This window comes from Heptranchias perlo, chromosome 8 (genome assembly GCF_035084215.1).
Source record: "Heptranchias perlo isolate sHepPer1 chromosome 8, sHepPer1.hap1, whole genome shotgun sequence".
NCBI lineage: Eukaryota > Metazoa > Chordata > Chondrichthyes > Hexanchiformes > Hexanchidae > Heptranchias > Heptranchias perlo.
The window spans coordinates 91,998,441-92,022,640 of NC_090332.1; the positions used below are offsets into that span (position 1 = coordinate 91,998,441).

Here is a 24,200-nt window from a genome sequence, read left to right on the forward strand (position 1 = left end):
CGATCAATACCATGGGAGGCTGATCCCTGAAGCCTCTATTAATATTGCCCTGTGTTGTTCATGGGGAAGTATGTTGCTGCTACCTGGGGTGATGCTGTTTCTGATGCCTTTCTCAGAACATCACAGTTTAGATCAAGAACTCAGTGTAGTAAGTTGCAGGTGCAAACCCACATCCTACGTTCCTGGAAGGGGTCAGTTGAGTGCCAGTCCACTCTGCCACCCACATGAAGCATGCAATCTTTGAATATAATAAGTATTGAGCACTTCATGCTGATTTCCAGCTTATTTAATGGATTTGTAATCAATGGTTTGGTTTTCCCACAGTTAATGAGATTAAAAGCATTAGACTTCTAAAAGGCATTCCACAAAATGTTATGTTTACATATTACATATAATCCTTCAGAATGGTCTTCTGAATACGGTTGAAAGGCTCTTTGCATGTAATGATTGTAGGTCTGTTAGATTTTCTTCAGTTATTGTTCACTAACTGATCATGGGGAGACTTGACCAATTGCAGTATTCAGGTCAAGCAGGACGATAGGGTAGGTGGATAATTAGATCCAGGGAGGGGGAGAGCAAGAGTGGAATGGGGAATAGGATAGGGGAGGGGGATGGGGAGGCAGGAGGTGGTAAACTCTCTGTGGGGGGTTTGCAGTGTTAAATACTTCCAGAGTCCAATCATAACCCATGTGTGGGGGAAATCGTTTCCCTTCGACCTTTGGCTAAATGTGGAAAGTTGGTTGCCAATCGACATTCCCACAGGCCCAATTATCTGCTTCGTATAGAAGGTCGGGAAAGGAGACGAATGGGGGAAGGGGGAATAGTATTTGGAACTGAGGGGCAGAGGAAAGGGATGGGGGCAGGTGGAGATGCAGGACGGCAAATTCTGTTGGTGCGGGGGGGGGTTTCAGTGTACATTCCCCCGTCTGATTATATGTTGGCTGGATTGATGGGATGTTATCCCCATAACCCTGATTTTTGACAGTCTGGTTAGTGGGTGGGGAGGTTGTCTGAATGTATAACTGTGTAAACTAATCTCTGCTCGTCAGGAATCACAGGTACGATCTAGAGTCCTGTACCCCGATGCTTTGTGCCTCTGGGCTATCCCGTGGCATTTAGAAACAAAGAAACATAGAAAATAGGAGCAAGAGTAGGCCATTCGGCCCTTCGGGCCTGCTCCGCCATTCAAAATGATCATGGCTGATCGTCTAACTTAGTAACCTGTTCCCACTTTTTCCCCATATCCCTTGATCCCTTTAGCATTAAGAAATATATCTACCTCCTTGAATACATCAAATGACTTGGCCTCCACTGCCTTCTGTGGTAGAGAATTCCACAGGTTCACCACCCTCTGAGTGAAGAAATTTCTTCTCATCTCGGTTCTAAATGGCATACCCCGTATCCTGAGACTGTGACCCCTGGTTCTGGACTCCCCAGCCATCGGGAACATCCTCCCTGCATCTAGTCTGTCTAGTCCTGTTCGAATTTTATGTTTCGATGAGATCACCTCTCATTCTTCTACACTCTAGTGAATGTAGGCCTAGTCGACCCAATAGGAACATAGGAACATAGAAATATAGGAACAGGAGCAGGCCATTCAGCCCCTCATGCCTGCTCCACCATTTGATAAGATCATGGCTGATCTGTGATCTAACTCCATATACCTGCCTTTGGCCCATATCCCTTAATACCTTTGGTTGCCAAAAAGCTATCTATCTCAGATTTAAATTTAGCAATTGAGCTAGCATCAATTGCCGTTTGCGGAAGAGAGTTCCAAACTTCTACCACCCTTTGTGTGTAGAAATGTTTTCTAATCTCACTCCTGAAAGGTCTGGCTCTAATTTTTAGACTGTGCCCCCTACTCTTAGAATCCCCAACCAGCAGAAATAGTTTCTCTCTATCCACCCTATCTGTTCCCCTTAATATCTTATAAATCTCTCCTCATACGTCAGTCCTGCCATCCCAGGAATCGGTCTGGTAAATCTTCGTTGCACTCCCTCCATGGCAAGGACATCCTTCCTCAGATAAGGAGACCAAAACTGCACACAATACTCCAGATGTATAACTGCAGTAAGACATCCCTGCTCCTGCACTCAAATCCTCTTGCAATAAAGGCCAACATACCATTTGCCTTCCTAACTGCTTACTGCACCTGAATGCTCGCTTTCAGCGACTGGTGTACAAGGACACCCAGGTCTCGTTGCACCTCCCTTTTTCCCAATCTATCACCATTCAGATAATCTGCCTTTCTGTTTTTATAACCAAAGTGAATAACCTCACATTTATCCACGTTATACTATATCTACCATGTTCTTGCCCACTCACCTAACTTGTCTAAATCACATTGGAGCCTCTTTGCATCCTCCTCACAGCTCACATTCCACCCCAGCTTTGTGCCGTCTGCAAACTTGGAAATGTTACATTTAGTTCCTTCATCCAAATCATTGATATATATTGTGACTCGCTGGGGCCCAAGCACTGATCCCTGCGGTACCCCACTAGTCACTGCCTGCCACCCGGAAAAAGACCTGTTTATTCCTACTCTCTGTTTCCTATCTGTCAACCAATTCTCAATCCATGCCAGTATATTCCCCCCAATCCAATGTGCTTTAATTTTGCACACTAACCTCTTGTGTGGGACCTTATCAAAAGCCTTCTGAAAATCCAAATACACCACATCCACTGGTTCTCCCCTATCTATTCTACTAGTGACAGCCTCAAAAAACTCCAGTAGATTTGTAAAGCATGATTTCCCTTTCATAAACCCATGCTGACTTTGTCTAATCCCGTTAATGCCCTCCAAGTGTTTTGTTATCACATCTTTTATAATAGACTCTAGCATTTTCCCCACTACTGATGTTATGCTAACTGGTCTGTAATTCCCTGTTTTTTCTCTCCCTCCTTTTTTAAATAGTGGGGTTACATTTGCCACCCTCCAATCTGTAGGAACTGTTTCAGAGTCTATAGAATTTTGGAAGATGATCACCAATGCATCCACTATTTCCAGGGCCACTTCCTTTAGTACTCTGGGATGACGATTATCAGGCCGTGGGATTAGTCAGCCTTTAGCCCCATTAATTTCCCTAGCACTATTTTTTTACTAATGCTAATTTCCTTCATTTCCTCCCTCTCACTAGACCCTTGGTTCCCTAACATTTCTGGGAGGTTATTTGTGTCCTTTGTGACGACAGAACCAAAGTATGTGTTAAATTGTTCTGCCATTTCTTTGTTCCCTATTATAATTTTCCCCATTTCTGACTGTAAGGGACCTTCATTTGTCTTCACTAATCTTTTTCTCTGGACATATTTATAGAAGCTTTTACAGTCAGTTTTTATGTTTCCTGCTAGTTTACTCTCATACTCTATTTTTCTCCTCTCATAATCAATCTCTTTGTCCTCCTTTGCTGAATTCTGAACTGCTCCCAATCCTCAGGCTTGCTGCTTTTTCTGGCAATTTTATATGTCTCCTCTTTGTAACTAATACTATCCCAAATTTCTTTTGTAAGCCATGGTTGAGCCACCTTTCCTGTTTTATTTTTGTGCCAGACAGGGATGAATAATTGTTGTAATTCCTGCACACGTTCTTTAAATATTAACCATTGCCTATCCACCGTCATTCCTTTTAGTAAAGTTCCCCAATTTATCATAGCCAACTTGCACCTCATACTTCCGTAATTTCCTTTATTTAGATTCAGGACCTTAGTTTCGGATTCAACTACTTCACTCTCCATCTTAATGAGGAATTCTGTCATGTTATGGTCGCTCTTCCCTAAGGGACCCTGCACAACAAGATTGTTAATTAATCCTTTCTCGTTGCAGTATACACAATCGCATTTACTGTGATCTTGGCTAATAATTTCCCTCTCCCTCACTGTTGGCTCCTTGCTGGTGCACAGATCCATACATTCCCTCTGGTAACTTGCCAAGTGACAATTATTCTTGTGTGAACGTTTATGGTGACTGTCAGCTGACCTTGTTTCTGACCATGCCCAATACCAAGTGCATATCCAGCAGGGCGCGTTGGATAGCAATGAGCAGCAGAAACCCTGGCTAATCATCCCCCCCACCTCACACCCCAACCTATAATCCATGTAAGCCTTTGTAGGACCTCTACCATTGTTCTGTCTGAGATCAGCTAATTCCATATGGCGGATTTCGAAGCTGAGATTTCCCTTCTGCTCCCAAGGTGAATGCTGAGCTATTGGGTGAGCTCTTACCGTGATTGGTTTTATCACAGCATCCTGTATGTTTTCACTACACCATTCACATGCTTTATTAATGTTGATGTGGAGATGCCAGTGATGGACTGGGGTTGACAATTGTAAACAATTTTACAACACCAAGTTATAGTCCAGCAATTTTATTTGAAATTCACAAGCTTTCGGAGGCTTCTTCCTTCCTCCGGTGAATGCTGTGGAAATGAAATCCTCGAACCTCTCGCATTTATAAGTCACAGAACAATACCTGGTGATTACAGACATTCTTTCCAACTGCCCGTTGCCAAGGCAATCAGTGTGCAGACAGACAGGTGTTACCTACAAGGTCTCCGAATATACAAACCACCAAAAAAAAAACAGAGATAGAGAGGCAGAAACATGGAAAAGACAGCAAATGACCCGTTATATTAAAGACAGATAACATTTGTTCGCTGGTGGGGTAACGTGTAGCGTGACATGAACCCAAGATCCCGGTTGAGGCCGTCCTCATGGGTGCGGAACTTGGCTATCAATTTCTGCTCGACGATTTTACGTTGTCGTGTGTCTCGAAGGCCGCCTTGGAGTACGCTTACCCAAAGGTCGGTGGCTGAATGTCCTTGACTGCTGAAGTGTTCCTCGACTGGGAGGGAACCCTCCTGTCTGGCGATTGTTGCGCGGTGTCCGTTCATCCGTTGTCGCAGCGTCTGCATGGTCTCGCCAATGTACCACGCTCTGTGGCATCCTTTCCTGCAACGTATGAGGTAGACAACGTTGGCCGAGTCACAGGAGTATGAACCATGCACCTGGTGGGTGGTGTCCTCTCGTGTGATGGCCTCAACCGGGATCTTGGGTTCATGTCACGCTACACGTTACCCCACCAGCGAACAAATGTTATCTGTCTTTAATATAACGGGTCATTTGCTGTCTTTTCCATGTTTCTGCCTCTCTATCTCTTTTTTTTGGTGGTTTGTATATTCGGAGACCTTGTAGGTAACACCTGTCTGTCTGCACACTGATTGCCTTGGCAACGGGCAGTTGGAAAGAATGTCTGTAATCACCAGGTATTTTTCTGTGATTTATAAATGCGAGAGGTTCGAGGATTTCATTTCCACAGCATTCACCTGAGGAAGGAGGAAGCCTCCGAAAGCTTGTGAATTTCAAATAAAATTGCTGGACTATAACTTGGTGTTGTAAAATTGTTTACATTTGTTAATGTTGACCATTTTGTTTCAAAATGATTTTGTTATGAACTGAATTTACTGTCATTTGTTTTGGGTCATAAACTTAAAATGTCATGGTCGGGAATGCAGAGCATTTATTCCATTGAGTGACCAACTCTACTATAGAAATTTTCTATATATTATTGGGGCATAATTCAGTTTGCTTACTGTCGAAGCTGCAATTCATGGGCCACATGCAGCTCTGAACCCTGTCAATCCAGTCCTCAAGGCCCAGGTAACTCGCCCTGTTTGCCCTGTATCTTATCTGCTGGTTTGGCCTGTTTGAATCTTGTGGACCTGGAGGTTTGGACAGAGCTGTTGCCTCATTGGTGGATAAATCCCAAATCAGAAAAACAGGATCTGTTAATATCAGTAACTTGGGAAATATGGGAATTAAGGGGAACAAGGATTTAAACTTTATATGTGGTTCTGAAACAGACTGGTGCATGAAAACAAAAAGCTTGGATACCCATAATGGAATTCTTAACTTTTGTCAGAATTCTGAGGAATTTAAAGGATACAGATTGCTTCTCCATTCTTAATGAAAATGTCCTGTCTAATCTTGTACAGAGTAAGGTGGCACAGCTTTCTGTTGACTGTAGAACTCTTAACACTGCTTTGAAAGATCTTAGTCAGCAGACGGGATGGAGCCAGCAGATGTCACAACAGAAAGTCACAGGTGAGGGGCAGCTCTTCAAATCATTCTTCTGAGTGAATTGAGCAAGTTCTATAATTTTGCCAGTTGCATTAAATATATTAACGCTGTATATGCTGCTAAAATTTTACAGTGCATTTGGTAAACAAAATTATGTTTTTTTTCTGTCTCTTTTCTCCTCCTCTCCACCCCCCCCCCCCCCCCTCCCAAATCCCTGTGGTTTGGTCTCTTCCTGTAATGCTGATTTGCATTCATCCTTTTGTCAAAATATGGTTAATCTAAAAAGCAAATTTAAAAATACAAACCTGAAAGGAAGATTGGAATTACTATGTTAAATGGCTGAGCCGGAATGTCTAACAGTCTCAATTTCTTGTTACTACAAAATATGCGCTTGAGTGGGACCTTAAATGTAGCCATGCTTCCTCTGGTCAATTGTGCTGGACAGCAGGTGACATTATCTTTCTCTTACATTTGCACCCCAAGTTTGTTGGAACTGAAACTACCAAATTGGTGACATCTTATGGACTTTAGTATCCTGAGAGGATAAAAATAGCCAGAATTGCTTTCCAATTGGGAATGTGTGGCCATTTCAGTTGGTCTCTCAGGGTTGGGGCCCGATTTGAATCTAAACCTCTAGCTACACTAAGAAATAGAAACATTCAGGATTGCAACTTCTGATTAGCTATGAAAGTGAAGTGGGACAGTTTATATTGTCCTTGCTGAGTTGAGCATTTACTGACAAGAAACTCGGTCTCTTGAGTGCATTTTTACATGGGGGGGGTGAGGGAGAGAGAGAGATTCAGAATCTTTTCACTAATGAATGAAAAAGTTGTAATCTATCTCTCTGAAACTGAGTTTACAGAAATAAGATCCTATTGGACACTGCTTGAAGAGGTTTGGCTCTTTCACTACAGTAATTTCCTCTCCACGTCTACTGATGGTTTAATGTAAGGAAATGTAAAGTCATGCCGCTGGTAAAGGGAAACAAACAGTGAGAGTACCAAATAAATGGGAATAACCTACAGAAAACAACACAGAATAGGGAAATGGAAGTATTAGTGGAAAATGTCCTTGAATTGTCTACACTGCAATGGTGTCCAAATCCAACAGGGCCTAAAGATTTGTAGCTCCAGGAAGTACAAAGCACAGGATCCCCCCCATCTTGAGTATCAAGTACAATTCTGGACATCCTGGCCTTGGGGGAGTACAAAGGGCACTTAAATTGATAAATGGGATTGAATAACCTGATTACCGAGGGATGTTTACACTGGAAACAAGGCAGCTTGCAGGGGAGCTTATTGAGATATTTAAGATGTTCAAGGGAAGAGAGATACTGGATTGCAAAATGTCTATTTTGATACAAGTTTTAGGATAAGGGAACATGGATTCAAATTCAGATGAGAAAAAGTGAATACAAAGTAAAAGTAAAACTCCTTTACAGGTTTCGTACCTCCCTTCATATAAAGGGTGGTAAATTTATGGAACAACCCTACTCAGGGAGGGGCTGGTAGTGGAGGAGGATCTAAATTTTAAGAGCGTGATGGATACATTTTGGCAGAAGGTATCAGAGGTAAAGTGAGGTAAGAAGCCTGTCGCCTTTGGGGATGGCCCATTGATGTTGATGGTCTTTTCCATTTCTATATTGTCCCAAGTTCCTGAGTAAATTGGGGCATATGGAGGAGAGGAATTATTTTAAGTATGTCTATCGAAGTGTCACGTGTAACCATGGTAACTTAGTGTTTGCTTGGTTGCTGAACGGAATTCTAGGGGAATTTCTCAGAATTTTTCCAGAAATTGATCCAGTTCGATTTATCAACTTAATTGCCCTTCGCACTCCCCAGGAGTTGGTTTTAGTGGTTGGGAAGATGGTGCCCAAGGTTGCACTGTCTAATGGATAGGGTGAGCATGGATGAGCCTGACTGTCTTTTCTCACCTTTCTTTGTGTGTTTGCATGTTTTTGTAGTTCACTCCACTGTTCAAACAGTCACATTGGTGTCTGCAACGCCTCCTTCTCCTGGAGCCACTCTTCTGGTTCTGCGTGATAGCTTCTCTCCAGATTCAGAATCTTTGGTGCCTGCAGATCTGGAGAAGTCTGCAATGGAGCTCATTGACTGGTTGACACTCATTGATCAGATGATCAAGTCGAACATAATTACCATTGGAGATCTGGAGGAGATTAATGAAACCATTGTACGCCTGAAGGTATGGAAAAAACAATTACTGACAGCAGCTTGCAGTTGTACATAGCGCCTTTAACGTAATAAAGTGTCCCAACCTGCTTCAAACTGACCAATCCAGCAGTAGAGGATCTGAGAGATGGACAGACTGAGTGGTAGAGCTCTACACAGTATAAAAGGACAGTCCGAGAGCGGGAGGAGAGTCTGAGAGGTGAACGCAGTGTAAATCTAAGGCAAGTCATGGCCGCACAGCTCGCACCCGTGATATGCTCCTCCTGTACTATGTGGGAAGTCATGGACACTACCAGTGTCCCTGGCGACCATGTGTGCAGGAAGTGTGTCCAGCTACAGCTACTGGCTAACTGTATTTCGGAGCTGGAGCTGCGAGTGGATTCACTGTGGAGCATCCATGATGCTGAGACTATCGTGGATAGCACGTTTAGTGAGGTGGTCTCACAGCAGATAAAGGTTACGCAGGCAGAAAGGAAATGGGTGACCGCCAGAGTAAAAAGACTAGGCAGGTAGAGCAGGAGTCCCCTGGGGCCATCTCCCTCTCAAACAGATATACCGCTTTGGATATCGTTGGGGGAGATGGCTTATCAGGAGAAAGCAGCAAGACCCAAGTTCGTGGCACCACAGGTGGCTCTGCTGCACAGGAGGGGAGGAAGAAGAGTAGCAGGGCTATAGTGATAGGGGATTTGATTGTAAGGGGAACAGATAGGTGTTTCTGTGGCTGCAAACGTGACCCCAGGATGGTATGTTGCCTCCCTGGTGCTAGGGTCAAGGATGTCTTGGAGTGGCTGCAGGGCATTTTGGAGGGGGAGGGTGAACAGCCAGTAGTCGTGGTCCATATCGGTACCAACGACATCGGTTATAAAAAAAAGGGATGAGGTCCTGCAAGGTGAATTTAAGGAGTTGGGAGATTAATTAAAAAGCAAGACCTCAAAGGTAATGGTCTCAGGATTACTACCAGTGTCACGTGCTAGTGAGCATAGGAACAGGAGAATAGACCGGATGAATGCGTGGCTGCAGGGATGGTGTAGGAGGGAGGAATTTAGATTCCTGGGACATTGGGACTGGGGAAGGTGGGATCTGTACAAATGGGACGGGTTACACCCGAGCAGGACCGGGACCAATGTCCTCGCGGGGGTGTTTGCTAGTGCTGTTGGGGAAGGTTTAAACTAGAGTGGCAGGGGGATGGGAATCTGAGTGGGGAGTCAGAAGGGAGTAAAGTTGAGAGCAGCAAGAGGGGAAGACACAGGGAAAATTTCCAATACAAATAATACAAACAGTTGTTCAAGAACAAGTGAAAGGGAAAAGCGTAGAGCAGCAGAAAGAAAGTGTACTTTAGGCACTACAGATAAAGTGAAAACTAGAAGGCGTAAAGCGATTCACCCAGCATCAAAGCTGAAGGTCAGGCTAGGGCGTGTGGCCCGACGAAGAGTTCTATATACAAATGCACGGAGTATAAGGAATAAATTAAATGAACTACAGGTTCAAATTCAAATTGGAGGGTATGACATGATAGCTATTACTGAGACTTGGCTGCAGAGAATGGTCAGGATTGGGAACTAAATATACCGGATTATAAATTCTACAGGAGAGATAGGGAAAATGGAAGAGGGGGAGGAGTAGCCTTAGTGATGAGAGATGAAATCACTTCAATGATAAAGGAGGATATAACGAGAGGTAAGCAGCCAACAGAGACCTCATGGGTTGAATTGAAAAATAGGAAAGGATCTAAGACTATATGGGAGTTGTGTATAGGACCCCTGGCAGCAGCTCTGAAGTGCTAGATTGTATAAATGCAGAGATTAAACAAGCGTGTAACAAAGGCATAGTGGTCTTACTGGGGAACTTTAACCTTCACATAGATTGGGGAAAGCAGACTAGCAACTGTCAGAACGGTAGTGAATTTCTTGTGTGTGTCCGGGATAGTTTTCCACAGCAGTATGTCCTAGAGGCAACAAGGGGGCAAGCCATAATAGATTTAGTAATGAGTAATGAACCAGATTCAGTTAACAGCTTAACTGTGTGTGAACATCTATCCAATAGTGATCATAACATGATCGAGTTCAAGGTAGTGTTTGAAAGGGAAAAAAGTGAATCAGCTGCTGAGATTCTAGACTTGGGTAAGGCCGACTTCAATGGGATGAGACAGAGACTGTCCACAGTAAACTGGGCAAATCTGTTAATGGGTAAAAAGACTGATGATCAGTGGGAAATGTTTAAAGAAACATTTAACGAGATACAGAACTGGTTTATACCCCTGAGGGGCAAGAACTCTACTTGCCAAAAAAAACAGCCATGGACAACTAAAGAGGTAAGGGACAGTATAAGACATAAGGAAAGGGCATACAAAAAGGCAAAAAATGGCTCAGATCCTGGCGAATGGGAAAGATACAAAGATCAACAAAGGGTCACAAAACAGATAGTAAGAGCTACAAAAAGAGAGTATGAAAAGAAACTTGCAAGGGATATCAAAAGCAATACAAAGAACTTTTATAGTTCTATTAGGAAAAAGAGGGTGGTCAGGAGCAGTGTTGGCCCCTTAAAACTGAAAGTGGGGATATTGTCATTGACAATGGGGAAATGGCGGACATGTTGAACAATTACTTTGCGTCAGTATTTACAGTAGAAAAAGAGGATAGCATGCCGGAAATCCCAAGAAAACTAATATTGAATCGGGGACAGGGACTCGATGAAATTAACATAAGTAAAGCAACAGTAATGAAGAAAATAATAGCACTAAAGAGTGACAAATCCCCAGGACCAGATGGTTTCCATCCCAGGATTTTAAAGGAAGTAGGTGAGCAGATTGCAGATGCCCTAACTATAATCTTTCAAAGTTCTCTAGATTCAGGAACTGTCCCTCCAGATTCGAAAATTGCACATGTCACACTGCTTTTTACGAAAGGAGAGAGAGGGAAACCAGGGAATATTGACCAGTTAGCCTAACATCTGTTGTAGGGAAAATACTGGAGTCTATAATTAAGGATAGGGTGACTGAACACCTCGAGAATTTTCAGAGAGCGCCAGCATGGATTTGTGAAAGGTAGGTCGTGCCTGACAAACCTGATTGAATTTTTTGCAGAGGTGGCTAAAGTAGTGGACAGGGGAATGTCAATGGATGTTATTTATATGGACTTCCAGAAGGCATTAGATAAAGTCCCACATAAGAGACTGTTAGCTAAGATAGAAGCCCATGGAATCGAGGGAAAAGTACGGACTTGGTTAGGAAGTTGGCTGAGCGAAAGGCAACAGAGAGTAGGGATAATGGGTAAGTACTCACATTAGCAGGATATTGATAGATTAGGTGAATGGGCAAAACTGTGGCAAATGGAATTCAGTGTAGGCAAATGTGAGGTCATCTACTTTGGATCAAAAAAGGATAGAACAGGGTACTTTCTAAATGGTAAAAAGTTAAAAACAGTGGATGTCCAAAGGAACTTAGGGGTTCAGGTACACAGATCATTGAAGTGTCATGAACAGGTGCAGAAAATAATCAATAAGGTTAATGGAATGCTGGCCTTTATTTCTAGAGTACAAGGGTTCAAGGGGGCAGCTGCAGCTATACAAAACCCTGGTTAGACCGCACCTGGAGTACTGTGAGCAGTTTTGGACACCAAACCTTCGGATGGACATATTGGCCTTGGATGGAGTGCAGTGTCGCTTTACTAGAATGATACCCGACTTCAAGGGTTAAGTTACGAGGAGAGATTACACAAATTGGGGTTGTATTCTCTGGAGTTTCGAAGGTTAAGGGGTGATCTGATCGAAGTTTATAAGATATTAAGGGGAACAGATAGGGTGGATAGAGAGAAACTGTTTCCGCTGGTTGGGGATTCTAGGAGTAGGGGGCACAGTCTAAAAATTAGAGCCAGACCTTTCAGGAGTGAGATTAGAAAACATTTCTACACACAAAGGGTGGTAAGAAGTTTGGAACTCTCTTCCACAAACGGCAGTTGATACTAGCTCAATTGCTAAATTTAAATGTGAGATAGATAGCTTTTTGGCAACCGAAGGTATTAAGAGATATGGGCCAAAGGCAGGTATGTGGAGTTGGATCACAGATCGGCCAAGATCTTATCAAATGGCGGAGCAGGCACGAGGGGCTGAATGGCCTACTCCTGTTCCTTTAGGAGAGAGACGGACAGAGTGGCAGAGGCTTTCGGAGAGAGACGGACAGAGTGGCAGAGGCTTTCGGAGAGAGACGGACAGAGTGGCAGAGGCTTTTGGGGAGAGACGGACAGAGTGGCAGAGGCTTTTGGAGAGAGACGGATAGAGTGGCAGAGGCTTTTGGAGAGAGACGGATAGAGTGGCAGAGGCTTTAGGAGAGAGACGGACAGAGTGGCAGAGGCTTTAGTAGGGAAACTCAGAGAAACATACACAACTGTAAATCTGTTAAACTCTGAGCCTGTTGTGGTTGGTTTACAACAGGCTGAAAGATTCTGTGTTCCACTATAAAATATGTGGTAGATTATTCAGCAAACCCGAACTTGTAGGGTGATTTAATCATTTGAAGGGTACACAGAATTCTGTGACCCCGTCCCCTGCCTTTTCACCCCCCCCCCCCCCCCATCCTCAGGGAACTACCTGGCCTCTTCTCCGCCCTTTTCCCGAACGGCACAGCTGAGATCAGGAAGAACCTTTGTGGAGAATCACAGGGCAAACTGATATTTGGACTGTGGAACTAAGATATCCAGAGATTACCTTCTCAAGGGCAATTAGGGATGGGCAATAAATGCCGGCCTCGCCAGCGACACCCACATCCCATGAACGAATAGTAAAAAAAAAGATTCAGAGTTGATGGAAAGTTTATACCATTGTGTTGCCGTGCTGGCTAGTTCCATCCATCCATTCTATCCTAGCCTCTAATTCCTGTTGTTTCTCAGTTTTAATCTTCAAATACTGATTTTGTTGTATTTATATATCAACCAGGAACTGTTGAATTCAACACATCCAACTAATATTTTGACAGTCAGCAACATTATTGTGCTGAAGTATGATTGAAATTGATTTGATTGACATGTTATAATTCAGTACGGTTTGGTTTTCTCTGATGCTGTGGTGCTCACACATTGATTTCTTTGAGAACAGACCACAACGAACGACTTGGAGCAGCGGCGGCCCCAGCTGGACGCCATTTTCACTCTGGCTCAGAACTTGAAGAATAAAACAGCTGACCTGGAGGAGCGAGCTGTAATCACGGAGCGATGTGAGTGATGTGCCTCCGCAAATGGCTGTAAACCAGTTTCACTGATGACATCTGTGGTAGTTTTTTTATTCTTGCAAATATAATGAGACTTTTGAGCACATAGAGTGAGATTTGAAATTGTGTGTGAAATGGTTTCAGTGTTAGCAGATCTCCGTGCAGTATAGAACCGCTGCAGTGCTTCGGCAGTGTTATATAAGTTTTCCCTGTGATTTTGGAGTTGCAGACGCACTAGAAAGGCTGTATGGTTCAGTGATCGTGTGTTTTAAGTACAGTACTGAAGGATTTCCTTTGTATGTTTACCTCATTTCATGTTTCCGTGCAGTGGTGAGGGTTCAGAACCAATGGGACAGCACGCAGCACAGAATGGAGGTACGGCAGCAGCAGCTGGAAGAACTTCTCAGTGACAGCATACAGTGGGAGCAGGAGCGGCAGGCAACTGAGCGGCTAGTTGGTCAGAGTGAGATCCGTCTGCAATCCATGCTCCAGGTCACTTCAGATCCCCTTGCCCCACAGCTAGCAGAAAGCAAGGTAACTTGTTGACCTTCATCCATAAGTAGCTTATGGCTTTATTGACTGAGCCACAGAACTGTACTCTTACAGTAAAATACCAGAGTCTATCAACAGAGGGAGCCTCATGACCACTTGTAGACTGTCAAGTGCTGATTTGAGTTTAATATTTATATTAAAAAATAGTATTAAAGTGCTCACATCTTATTCACATGCTAGGATATGGTTCCCTGGGCACTGGTCCCTAACAGTATCTCATCCAATTACTACTCTCAATGCGTCAGCCTAGACAGATATTTTTTCAGGGAGAAGGGAGGGGGAAGATTTTCTCTGTGCACTAAATGTAACAAAATTGTTAACCTGAAAAGTTTTAGGAGGTTGATTTGATGAGTGTATCTTCTCATGTTTATGCCAAATTAGATGAGTGCCAAATTGAACTTAACATGTGTTAACTCAATATATACCTGACTTTGGACCAGTTCAGACACCAATAAATGGCACAGGCGTGAAGAGAGAAAAGATGGTTTTCCACCCATTGACACTGCCATTTTAATTAATCTGCCAGTGAATGGGTAAGCGCACTGTTAACTGTGAAAAGAAGTATGTCAATTGGTGATTTAAAGAAAATGCCCAAGCAGTGGGAGTGGGTCACAGATAAAGATTGGTACCTATTCACTCTCTCACATACTGCAGGTTGAGTTGGGCCATGAGAGCAGCTGCAATGCTGAACCACAAACTGTTAGAATTTCGATATTTCTGGTCTGCACGTGTGCTGCTGGTTCTGCTTGTGCATTTGCTCAGCGGATCGTTAAATGCTGCAACTGAAAACTCTATTTTTGCTGTCTGCTTTTCAGTTATCAAAATCACCTGATAACCGCCCCTAAAGCCATTCTGCTGGCCTCCCTACAAGACCTTGTGCTGACCTCCCTGACAGTTCTCCCATACTTTCTACATCACATGAGTGATAGCTAGAGTATAATGATTGACTGTTTGATCAGTGATCCTGTACGTCTGTGGTACTTTGAACTGCAGACACTGCAATGAAAGACAGGCCATCCTTTGGAAAATTCTGTTGGACTGAACAGCAAATCTAATTGACTTCAGGGTAAATGAAGAGTTGATTTTGGAGCTAAAGCTGGTCACAGCTTGGTTCCAACTTTAGCCCTGTGTACAAACTCACTTCTATATAAAGTGGTTAACAATTTTGTTACATTTAGAGTTCAGAGGAAATCTTCCCCCTCCCTCCTCCCCGAAAAAATATCTGTCTAGGCTGACGCATTGAGAGTGACAATTGGATGAGATACTGTTAGGGACCAGTGCCCAAGGAACCATATCCTAGCATATGTGACTGCCTTCAGGAGAGCAATGCTATTAAGTGACTATGTTACACTTGTTTTTAAATAGTGTTTCCCTTTCTAAGTGTCTAGAAATAGTTGGGAATGCTAATTGAAAATACTGCATATATCTGAAAGGGATGAAGCGGTGCAGGGAGGATAATCAAGGCATAATTCTAAGCATGTTTGTGCTTTGGATACACCCTGTTGCTCTCTCAGTGTGTAGTACTATGTTTTTCAGCACTTTCTACAAGAGTTACACAAAGGGCAGTTTACAGTGGCTGCATTCAATGACCTGTCCAATAAACTACTCCGCGATTATGCAGCCGATGATACTCGGAAGGTGAAAGAGGTTACAGACAGCATCAATATGTCCTGGAATAATATTAATCAAAGGTGAGAGGAAAGGATATCACAGATCGGGACCTGATTTAAAAACTTTTGGATGTTGAATATCTCATTTATAATATGTGTGTATGTGTCTGTCATTTAGATATTGCACCTGTACTAGGCCACCTTCTCTCCCTCTATCAGGTTGCCTTGTGTTGGGTTCTGTTGCTTGGCTGTGAGGGCTGGTTGGTATCCTGGCTCTGGTCTTTGTTCATGCTACTGTATTGCTGGCCTGCTGTGTTACTAGCTGCTGACTGGCTGACCAAGGACGCTGCCCCTGCTTTTCCTTCTGTCCTGGTCTTCTTTCAATCCCTCTGTGATGCAGTTAAAGTTGAGGATTTACTATAGGTGGAGCTGTGGGAATGAGCCCACCTTTTATCACTCCATGGTGCGGTACATTAGAGAAGGGTACAGTAGTTTAGTGGTTATGTCGCTAGCACTAGTAATCCAAAGAACGTGAGTTCAAATCCCATCATGGCACTTGAGAATTTGAATTTAATTTTTTTAAATCTGGAACTAAATAGCTGGTATCAGTAAAAATGATCATGCAGCTGTCATAGTGTTGCAAAAAGCCACTGGTTCACTAATGTCCTTATTCCTAATAAATGACACTATTTTGAAGAAGAGCAGGGGAGTTCTCCCCCGAGTCCTGGCCAATATTTAAACCTCAACCAACATCACTGAAACAGATTATCTGGTCATTATCAGATTGCTGTTTGTGGGACCTTGCTGTGCACAAATTGGCTGCTATGTTTCCTACATTGCAACAGTGACTACACTTAGTCGTGAAAGGCACTATATAAATCCAAGTCTTTTTTTTTCTTTTTAAGGGCGGAAACCTGTCGTCCTTACCCGGTTTGGCCTACATATGTGACTCTAGTCCCACACCAATGTGGTTGACTCTTATCTGCTCTCTGAAGTGGCCTAGCAAACCACCAGGGTAACTAGGGATGGGCAATAAATGCCGGCCTTGCCAGTGTCGCTCACATCCCAAGAATGAATAATAAAAAAAGAGAACTAATCTCTGTGTAAAAAGAATATCGAACACATTTCTATAAAGAGAGAATTCTGTGATCGAAAGCTGAAGGCTAGACAAATCTGAAATGCAGTTTGCTGAAGTGCAGTTGCAGTGGTTGGATGTTGGAGTGGCGAACAGCAGAGCTTTCCTCGACAGGATAAACGGAACCATTCATCTCCAGTGGGAAGCTAAGCATGAAGGCAGGATGGGTCGGAGCTGAGACTACAATACTTATCGTCCCATTCTCTTACCCTTGATCCTTTTGAGAGAACACTCAGTTTATTTACCCTCCTGCACATAAAACTGCATTAGATTCCTCTCATTTACTCAAACTTTTTTTTTAATAAAGAGGTTACCTGAGGTAGGCAGGGGAAAAATCATTCAGGGTTCTCAACTCTAATTCCAGTGTCCACTGTGGGAACAGTGCATGTGGATGTCAGGTGAGGTCAGAATTGGACTTGGGTGTGATGCGCCTCTGAGTTGAAAATCCTGTCAACTGTCAGGCACAAGGAGGTACTGGAGTGGGGTGGGATTGTACGTTAGTCTGTACTCACTGCAGTCATTGGAGGAAGGGAGAATTTTGTGGGGGTGGGTGGGGGGGGGGACTTGGACCAGAAATGCTCATTAAAGCATTTGATGGCTATGAAAGAACAGCAGTGATGGTCCAATAAATACATTGAAGGTTTGGATATTTTCTTCATCATTCACTTCTTGTCTATGTGCTTTTCCCTAATGTTAATTATAGTCAGCTTGAATCAAAGTGGCATCATGTTTAGACCAGTAATTATTATGTTTTATGTGAAGAAATGAAAGAATGAGAAGGTGAGACATCCCATCTAATGAATGGACCAGTTTCTCCATTGTATCTCTGCTCTTACTGTTGCATCCTCTGTCTCCATCACCATTCATTTTGTACACCGTTTCTTGCATTCATCTTAACCTGAGTAACCCACTAATCTCTGTTGTAACATTTACTTATCAGTTACTTTATTGATAGTGCTGAGTGGCAGTTAATTCTTATCTTTTAGGAATCTCAGTGCACCAAATTCTTCCAAATCATCATGCTCTAATCCCCACATTTATACAGTTCTTTAAGCTTTGTGCAAGTGCCCAAAAAGGGAGGAAAATCCCTATGATGACGGGAAGGTGTGATGAGTGAGGGTGATCTTGTTTCGTCTAGCAGCACCAGAACTGAAGTAATGAGACAATGCCACCTGCTTGCAGTACTATGTTAGGATGAGAAAATTGTGATGACTGAGATATGTGTGCTGTACAGAATGTCCTGGGAGGGCGACAGGATAGGTTCCAATTGACAAAAGACTTATGGAAGGCAGGAATGGACATGGTGGAACTATATGGCAAGAATGGAAGAGTGACAATGGGCATCTTGAATGGGAGCTGGCAGAGAGGGGAACACGGTGTCAAAGTCAAGTGACATCTGATTTAACATGGCAGACTAACCCTTCGGTTTTTTTTATTCGTTCATGGGATGTGGGCATCGCTGGCGAGGCCAGCATTTATTGCCAATCCCTAATCGCCCTTGAGAAGGTGGTGGTGAGCCGCCGCCTTGAACCGCTGCAGTCCGTGTGGTGAAGGTTCTCCCACAGTGCTGTTAGGAAGGGAGTTCCAGGATTTTGATCCAGCGACGATGAAGGAATGGCGATATATTTCCAAGTCGGGATGGTGTGTGACTTGGAGGGGAACGTGCAGGTGATGTTGTTCCCATGTGCCTGCTGCTCTTGTCCTTCCAGGTGGTAGAGGTCGCGGGTTTGGGAGATGCTGTCGAAGAAGCCTTGGCGAGTTGCTGCAGTGCATCCTGTGGATGGTACACACTGCAGCTACGGTGCGCCGGTGGTGAAGGGAGTGAACGTTTAGGGTGGTGGATGGAGTGCCAATCAAGTGGGCTGCTTTGTCCTGGATGGTATCGAGCTTCTTGAGTGTTGTCGGAGCTGCACTCATCCAGGCGAGTAGAGAGTATTCCATCACACTCCTGACTTGTGCCTTGTAGATGGTGGAAAGGCTTTGGGGAGTGAGGAGGTGGGTCACTCGCCACAGAATACCCAGCCTCTGACCTGCTCTTGTAGCCACAGTATTTATGTGGCTGGTCCAGTTAAGTTTCTGGTCAATGGTGACTCCCAGGATGTTGATGGTGGGAGATTCGGCAATGGTAATGTCGTTGAATGTCAAGGGGAGGTGGTTAGACTCTCTCTTGTTGGAGGTGGTCATTGCCTGGTACACGTGTGGCACGAATATTACTTGCCACTTATCGACCCAAGCCTGGATGTTGTCCAGGTCTTGCTGCATGTGGGCACGGACTGCTTCATTATCTGAGGGGTTGTGAATGGAACTGAACACTGTGCAATCATCAGTGAACATCCCCATTTCGGACCTCATGATGGAGGGCAGACGATTGATGAAGCAGCTGAAGATGGCTGGGCCTAGGACACTGCCCTGAGGAACTCCTGCAGCAATGTCCTGGGGCTGAGATGATTGGCCTCAAACAACCACTACCATCTTCCTTTGTGCTAGGTATGACTCCAGCTACTGCAGAGTTTTCCCCCTAATTCCCATTGACTTCAATTTTATTAGGGCTCCTTGGTGCCACACTCGGTCAAATGCTGCCTTGATGTTCAAGGGCACTCACTCTCACCTCACCTCTGGAATTCAGCTCTTTTGTCCATGTTTGGACCAAGGCTGTAATGAGGTTTGAAGCCGAGTGGTCCCGGCGGAACCCAAACTGAGCATCGGTGAGCAGGTTATTGGTAAGTGCCGCTTGATAGCACTGTCGACGACACCTTCCATCACTTTGCTGATGATTGAGAGTAGACTGATGGGGCGGTAATTGGCCGGATTGGATTTGTCCTGCTTTTTGTGGACAGGACATACCTGGGCAATTTTCCACATTGTCGGGTAGATGCCAGTGTTGTAGCTGTACTGGAGCAGATTGGCTAGAGGCGCAGCTAGTTCTGGTGCACAAGCCTTCAGCACTACAGCTGGGATGTTGTCGGGGCCCATAGCCTTTGCTGTATCCAGTGCACTCAGCCGTTTCTTGATATCACGTGGAGTGAATCGAATTGGCCGAAGACTGGCTTCTGTGATGGTGGGGATATCGGGAGGAGGCAGAGATGGATCATCCACTTGGCACTTCTGGCTGAAGATGATTGCAAACGCTTCAGCCTTGTCTTTTGCACTCACATGCTGGACTCTGCCATCATTGAGGATGGGGATGTTTGCAGAGCCTCCTCCTCCTGTTAGTTGTTTAATTGTCCACCACCGTTCACGACTGGATGTGGCAGGACTGCAGAGCTTTGATCTGATCCGTTGGTTGTGGAATTGCTTAGCTCTGTCTATAGCATGTTGCTTCCACTGTTTAGCATGCACGTAGTCCTGAATTGTAGCTTCACCAGATTGGCACCTCATTTTTAGGTACTCCTGGTGCTGCTCCTGGCATGCTCTTCTACACTTCTCATTGAACCAGGGTTGATCCCCCTGGCTTGTTGGTAATGGTAGAGTGAGGAATATGCCGGGCCATGAGGTTACAGATTGTGCTGGAATACAATTCTTCTGCTGCTGATGGCCCACAGCGCCTCATGGATGCCCAGTTTTGAGCTGCGAGATCTGTTCTGAATCTATCCTATTGAGCACGGTGGTAGTGTCAGACAACACGTTGGATGGTGTCCTCAGTGCGAAGACGGAACTTCGTCTCCACGAGGTCTGTGCGGTGGTCACTCCTATCAGTACTGTCATGGACAGATGCATTTGCGACAGGTAGATTGGTGAGGACGAGGTCAAGTAAGTTTTTCCCTCGTGTTGGTTCGCTCACCATCTGCCGCAGGCCCAGTCTGGCAGCTATATACTTCAGAGCTCGGTCAGTAGTTGTGCTACCGAGCCACTCTTGGTGATGGACATTGAAGTCCCCCACCCAGAGTACATTCTGTGCCCTTGCTACCCTCAGTGCTTCCTCCACTTGGTGCTCAACGTGGAGGAGGACTGATTCATCAGCTGAGGGAGGACGGTAGGTGGTAATCAGGAGGTTTCCTTGCCCACGTTTGAAGGAGAAAATGTTGCGGACTCCCAGGGCCACTCCCTCCTGACTGTATATCACTGTACCGCCACCTCTGGTGGGTCTGTCCTGCCAGTGGGACAGGACATACCCAGGGATGGTGATGGAAGAGTCTGGGACGTTGGCTGAAAGGTATGATTCTGTTATTATGGCTATGTCAGGCTGTTGCTTGACTAGTCTGTGGGACAGCTCTCCCAATTTTGGTACAAGTCCCCAGATGTTAGTGAGGAGGACTTTGCAGGGTCGACTGGGCATGGTTTGCCTTTGTCTTGTCCGGTGCCTAGTGGTCCGTCCAGTTTTTTAAAATTCTTGTTATGATTTTTTTAGCGAGATTGCACAACTGAGTGGCTTGCTCGGCCATTTCAGAGGGCAATTAAGAATCAACCACATTGCTGTGGGTCTGGAGTCACATATCGGCCAGACCGGGTTAGGGCGGCAGGCTTCCTTCACTAAAGGGCATTAGTGAACCAGATGGGATTTTACAACAATCTGGGAGTTTCATGGCCACCATTACTGATACTAGTATTTTAATTCCAGATTTTATTTTAATTAATTGAATTTAAATTCCCCAACTGCCATGGCGGGATTTGAACTCATGACTCCGGATTATTAGTCCGGGCCTCTGGATTACTTGTCCAGTAACATAACCGTTATGCTACCGTATCCAGCATTCAAAACAAGTATTTTCTGATTAATATGGAGAAATCGGGGTTTAATGTTTTAGCCATGCTGCTCCGGCCATCGTAGTGTGGGGCAGGCTTGATGGACCAGCTCGTCTTTTCCTGCCTGTCAATTTTGTACGTTCACAAAGGTTCTGTCACAAATCAAAGGTGCTGCTTGAATCTGTGAATAATCAAACTTTCAAATTCCTCATGAAGATTTGAATGTTTTTATTCCTTCCCACCTTTATAACCCAGATACCCATGTGCTGTGGTCTGTGTTGTGCCCATTCATTCTGATTTTCTTTGTTGTGCTCTTTTGTCCTCAAACTCCGTTATCTTTATTGCTTCCCCTAGAGCCAGTGATAGAGTTGGACACCTGGAGAGTGAACTGAAGCAGCTGCAGAACTTGCTGCAGGAGCTGGAGGGGTGTCTAAAATGGCTGCAGGAAACTGAAACCACAGTGGATGTCCTGGCTAACACAGCTGAGAAAGAAGACACTTTGCATGATAATGCTGAGGTCAAAGAACTCAAACACCGATTGCGTGTAAGTACAGTTTGAGGCAAGGGGTGGATTATCTGATTATCTGGGGAGTGGTAGCCTTGTCAGATAAGCAAAAGATAACACACTTTTGATTATGACTTTGATCACCTGCCGGCTGGTTTCACGGATTCATCGAGTTACATCGAAACTACAGCACAGAAACAGGCCATTCGACCCAACTGGTCTATGCCGGCATTTATGCTCCACACAAGCCTCCTCCCTCCCTACTTCATATAACCTTATCAGCATATCCTTCTCTTCCTTTCTCCCTCGTGCTTATCTCGCTTCCCTTTAAATGCATCTATGCTATTTGCCTCAACTACTCCTTGTTCCACATTCTCACCACTCTTTGGGTAAAGAAGTTGCTCCTGAATTTCCAATCGGATGTATTAGCAACTATTTTATATTTATGATCCCTAGTTTTGGACTCTCCCACAAGTAGAAATATTTTCTCTACGTCTACCCTATCAAACCCTTTCATTATCTTAAAGACCTCTATCGGGTCACCCCTCAGCCTTCTCTTTTCCCCAGCCTGTTCATCCTTTCCTGATAAGTATTTCCCCTCAGATACTAACCTCATCCGAGTTGATTAGTCAAATCCTGTAAACTCCTGTTCATCAGATATCCACTCCAAATGTTAAAAAGTTACATCTAACGGATGTGTGTTCTTAATACCAATCCTGTATATTCAGCAATATATAATAGAGCAATCTTTGAGGGATGTGGATTCCTATAGACAGGTTTGTGATCATTGTCCTGCTTTGATTCAAGCGTCACTCAGGATTAACTGGAACCTAAATCTATGGAAAGTGTATATATTGGATGAGATTAAACCTCTGGCATTTAAGAATGGAGACTGGGTATTACTCAGTGCAGGTATGTGTTGTTTTATACAGGGAGACCCGTATGAGATTGTTCATCAATGACTGTAACACATCACAAATCTAGGGCTATATGGGCTAGTAGGAAATTTGCAGAAATTGAAGTGGCAGAGTGCAAGTGATTAAAATACTGTAAACTTTTTATAGCACTACTTCTCAGGCCATATAAAAGCTGGCTGCAGTGAGGGATGCATCAGGGGGATCTGCGTATTGGGTATTTGTAAAGGGTGTAAGTTCTGTCAGAGGCCTGGGTACAACTTGCTATAGTGAGAGGCTGTGCTATTGAGACAAGCAGGGGCAGCTTTCAACAGATGAGATATATTTGTAGCCTCAAATATCCACTGAATACACATGCCCAGTAATAGTAATATTTTAGGAACATAGGAACAGGAGTAGGCCATTCAGCCCATCGTGCCTGCTCCGCCATTTGATAAGATCATGGCTGATCTGTGATCTAACTCCATGTACCTGCCTTTGTCCCATATCCCTTAACACCTTTGGTTGCCAAAAAGCTATCTATCTCAGATTTAAATTTAGCAATTGAGCTAGTATCAATTGCCGTTTGCGGAAGAGCGTTCCAAACTTCTACAACCCTTTGTGTGTAGAAATGTTTTCTAATCTCGCTCCTGAAAGGTCTGGCTCTAATTTTACTTTCCCTTGCAACAAAACATTTTTTTGTGCTTTTTACAGTGTAGTACCACTGCTTGGCCAGCTGGAGGCGCCAGGTGGTTTTAATTGGCTATCTGAGTGAGTGAACCTGACTAACACAGACCAGAAGAGTTTCATCTATAAAACAATCTAAACTCATTCCGATTTTCCTTTTAAAGACTAATTTTTCAACTGTGAAATTGCCTGATATACACTTTGTAAAGCTTTCACATATTTCGGCAAACTTAATGGGCCAGATTTTACTGTCAAAATAGCGGTGAGGCTAACAGCTCACTGATATTTATGCGCAAATTGGACAGCAATTTCCGGTGAGTGCAGATGCGCAGTGAAATGCGAAAATCCAGAAGTTGCTGTCGGAGATGCGCCAACACTCTGTAAGCTGCGCAAAAGCGGTATCTTGCCGTCTGGCTCTCCGTTCGGCATCAAGTTCCTGTACTGACATCGTATAAACGGACTAAACTCGTCACAAAAAGTTAGGGCTTATCTATTCCAATCTAAGTCCCCTTTTAACGGCATGGTAAGTCTTAATTACTGTCAAACAACCTCTCTGGCACTGAAAATTAACTTTTACAAGTGTAGAGTCTCATTCTTTCAGCTTTTAATTATTGTTGGAGATTTTTAAAAAATTTAAAATAATTTTTTTTCCTACTTTTTGTTTCTCTTTTATCG

At 44.1% G+C, this 24,200-nt stretch overlaps 1 protein-coding gene across 1 annotated transcript in view; it reads left to right on the forward strand.

Moving 5' to 3' along the window:
• The window catches only part of utrn (utrophin), a 664,298-nt gene that overhangs the window by 266,275 nt on the left and 373,823 nt on the right, over positions 1–24,200 (forward strand). Inside the window, exons 49-54 of the mRNA XM_067989572.1 lie at positions 5,987–6,095; positions 8,035–8,273; positions 13,349–13,466; positions 13,789–13,994; positions 15,549–15,703; positions 21,795–21,984. Of these exons, the coding sequence (XP_067845673.1) occupies positions 5,987–6,095; positions 8,035–8,273; positions 13,349–13,466; positions 13,789–13,994; positions 15,549–15,703; positions 21,795–21,984 (1,017 nt within the window). The remainder of the gene's footprint in view (positions 1–5,986; positions 6,096–8,034; positions 8,274–13,348; positions 13,467–13,788; positions 13,995–15,548; positions 15,704–21,794; positions 21,985–24,200) is intronic.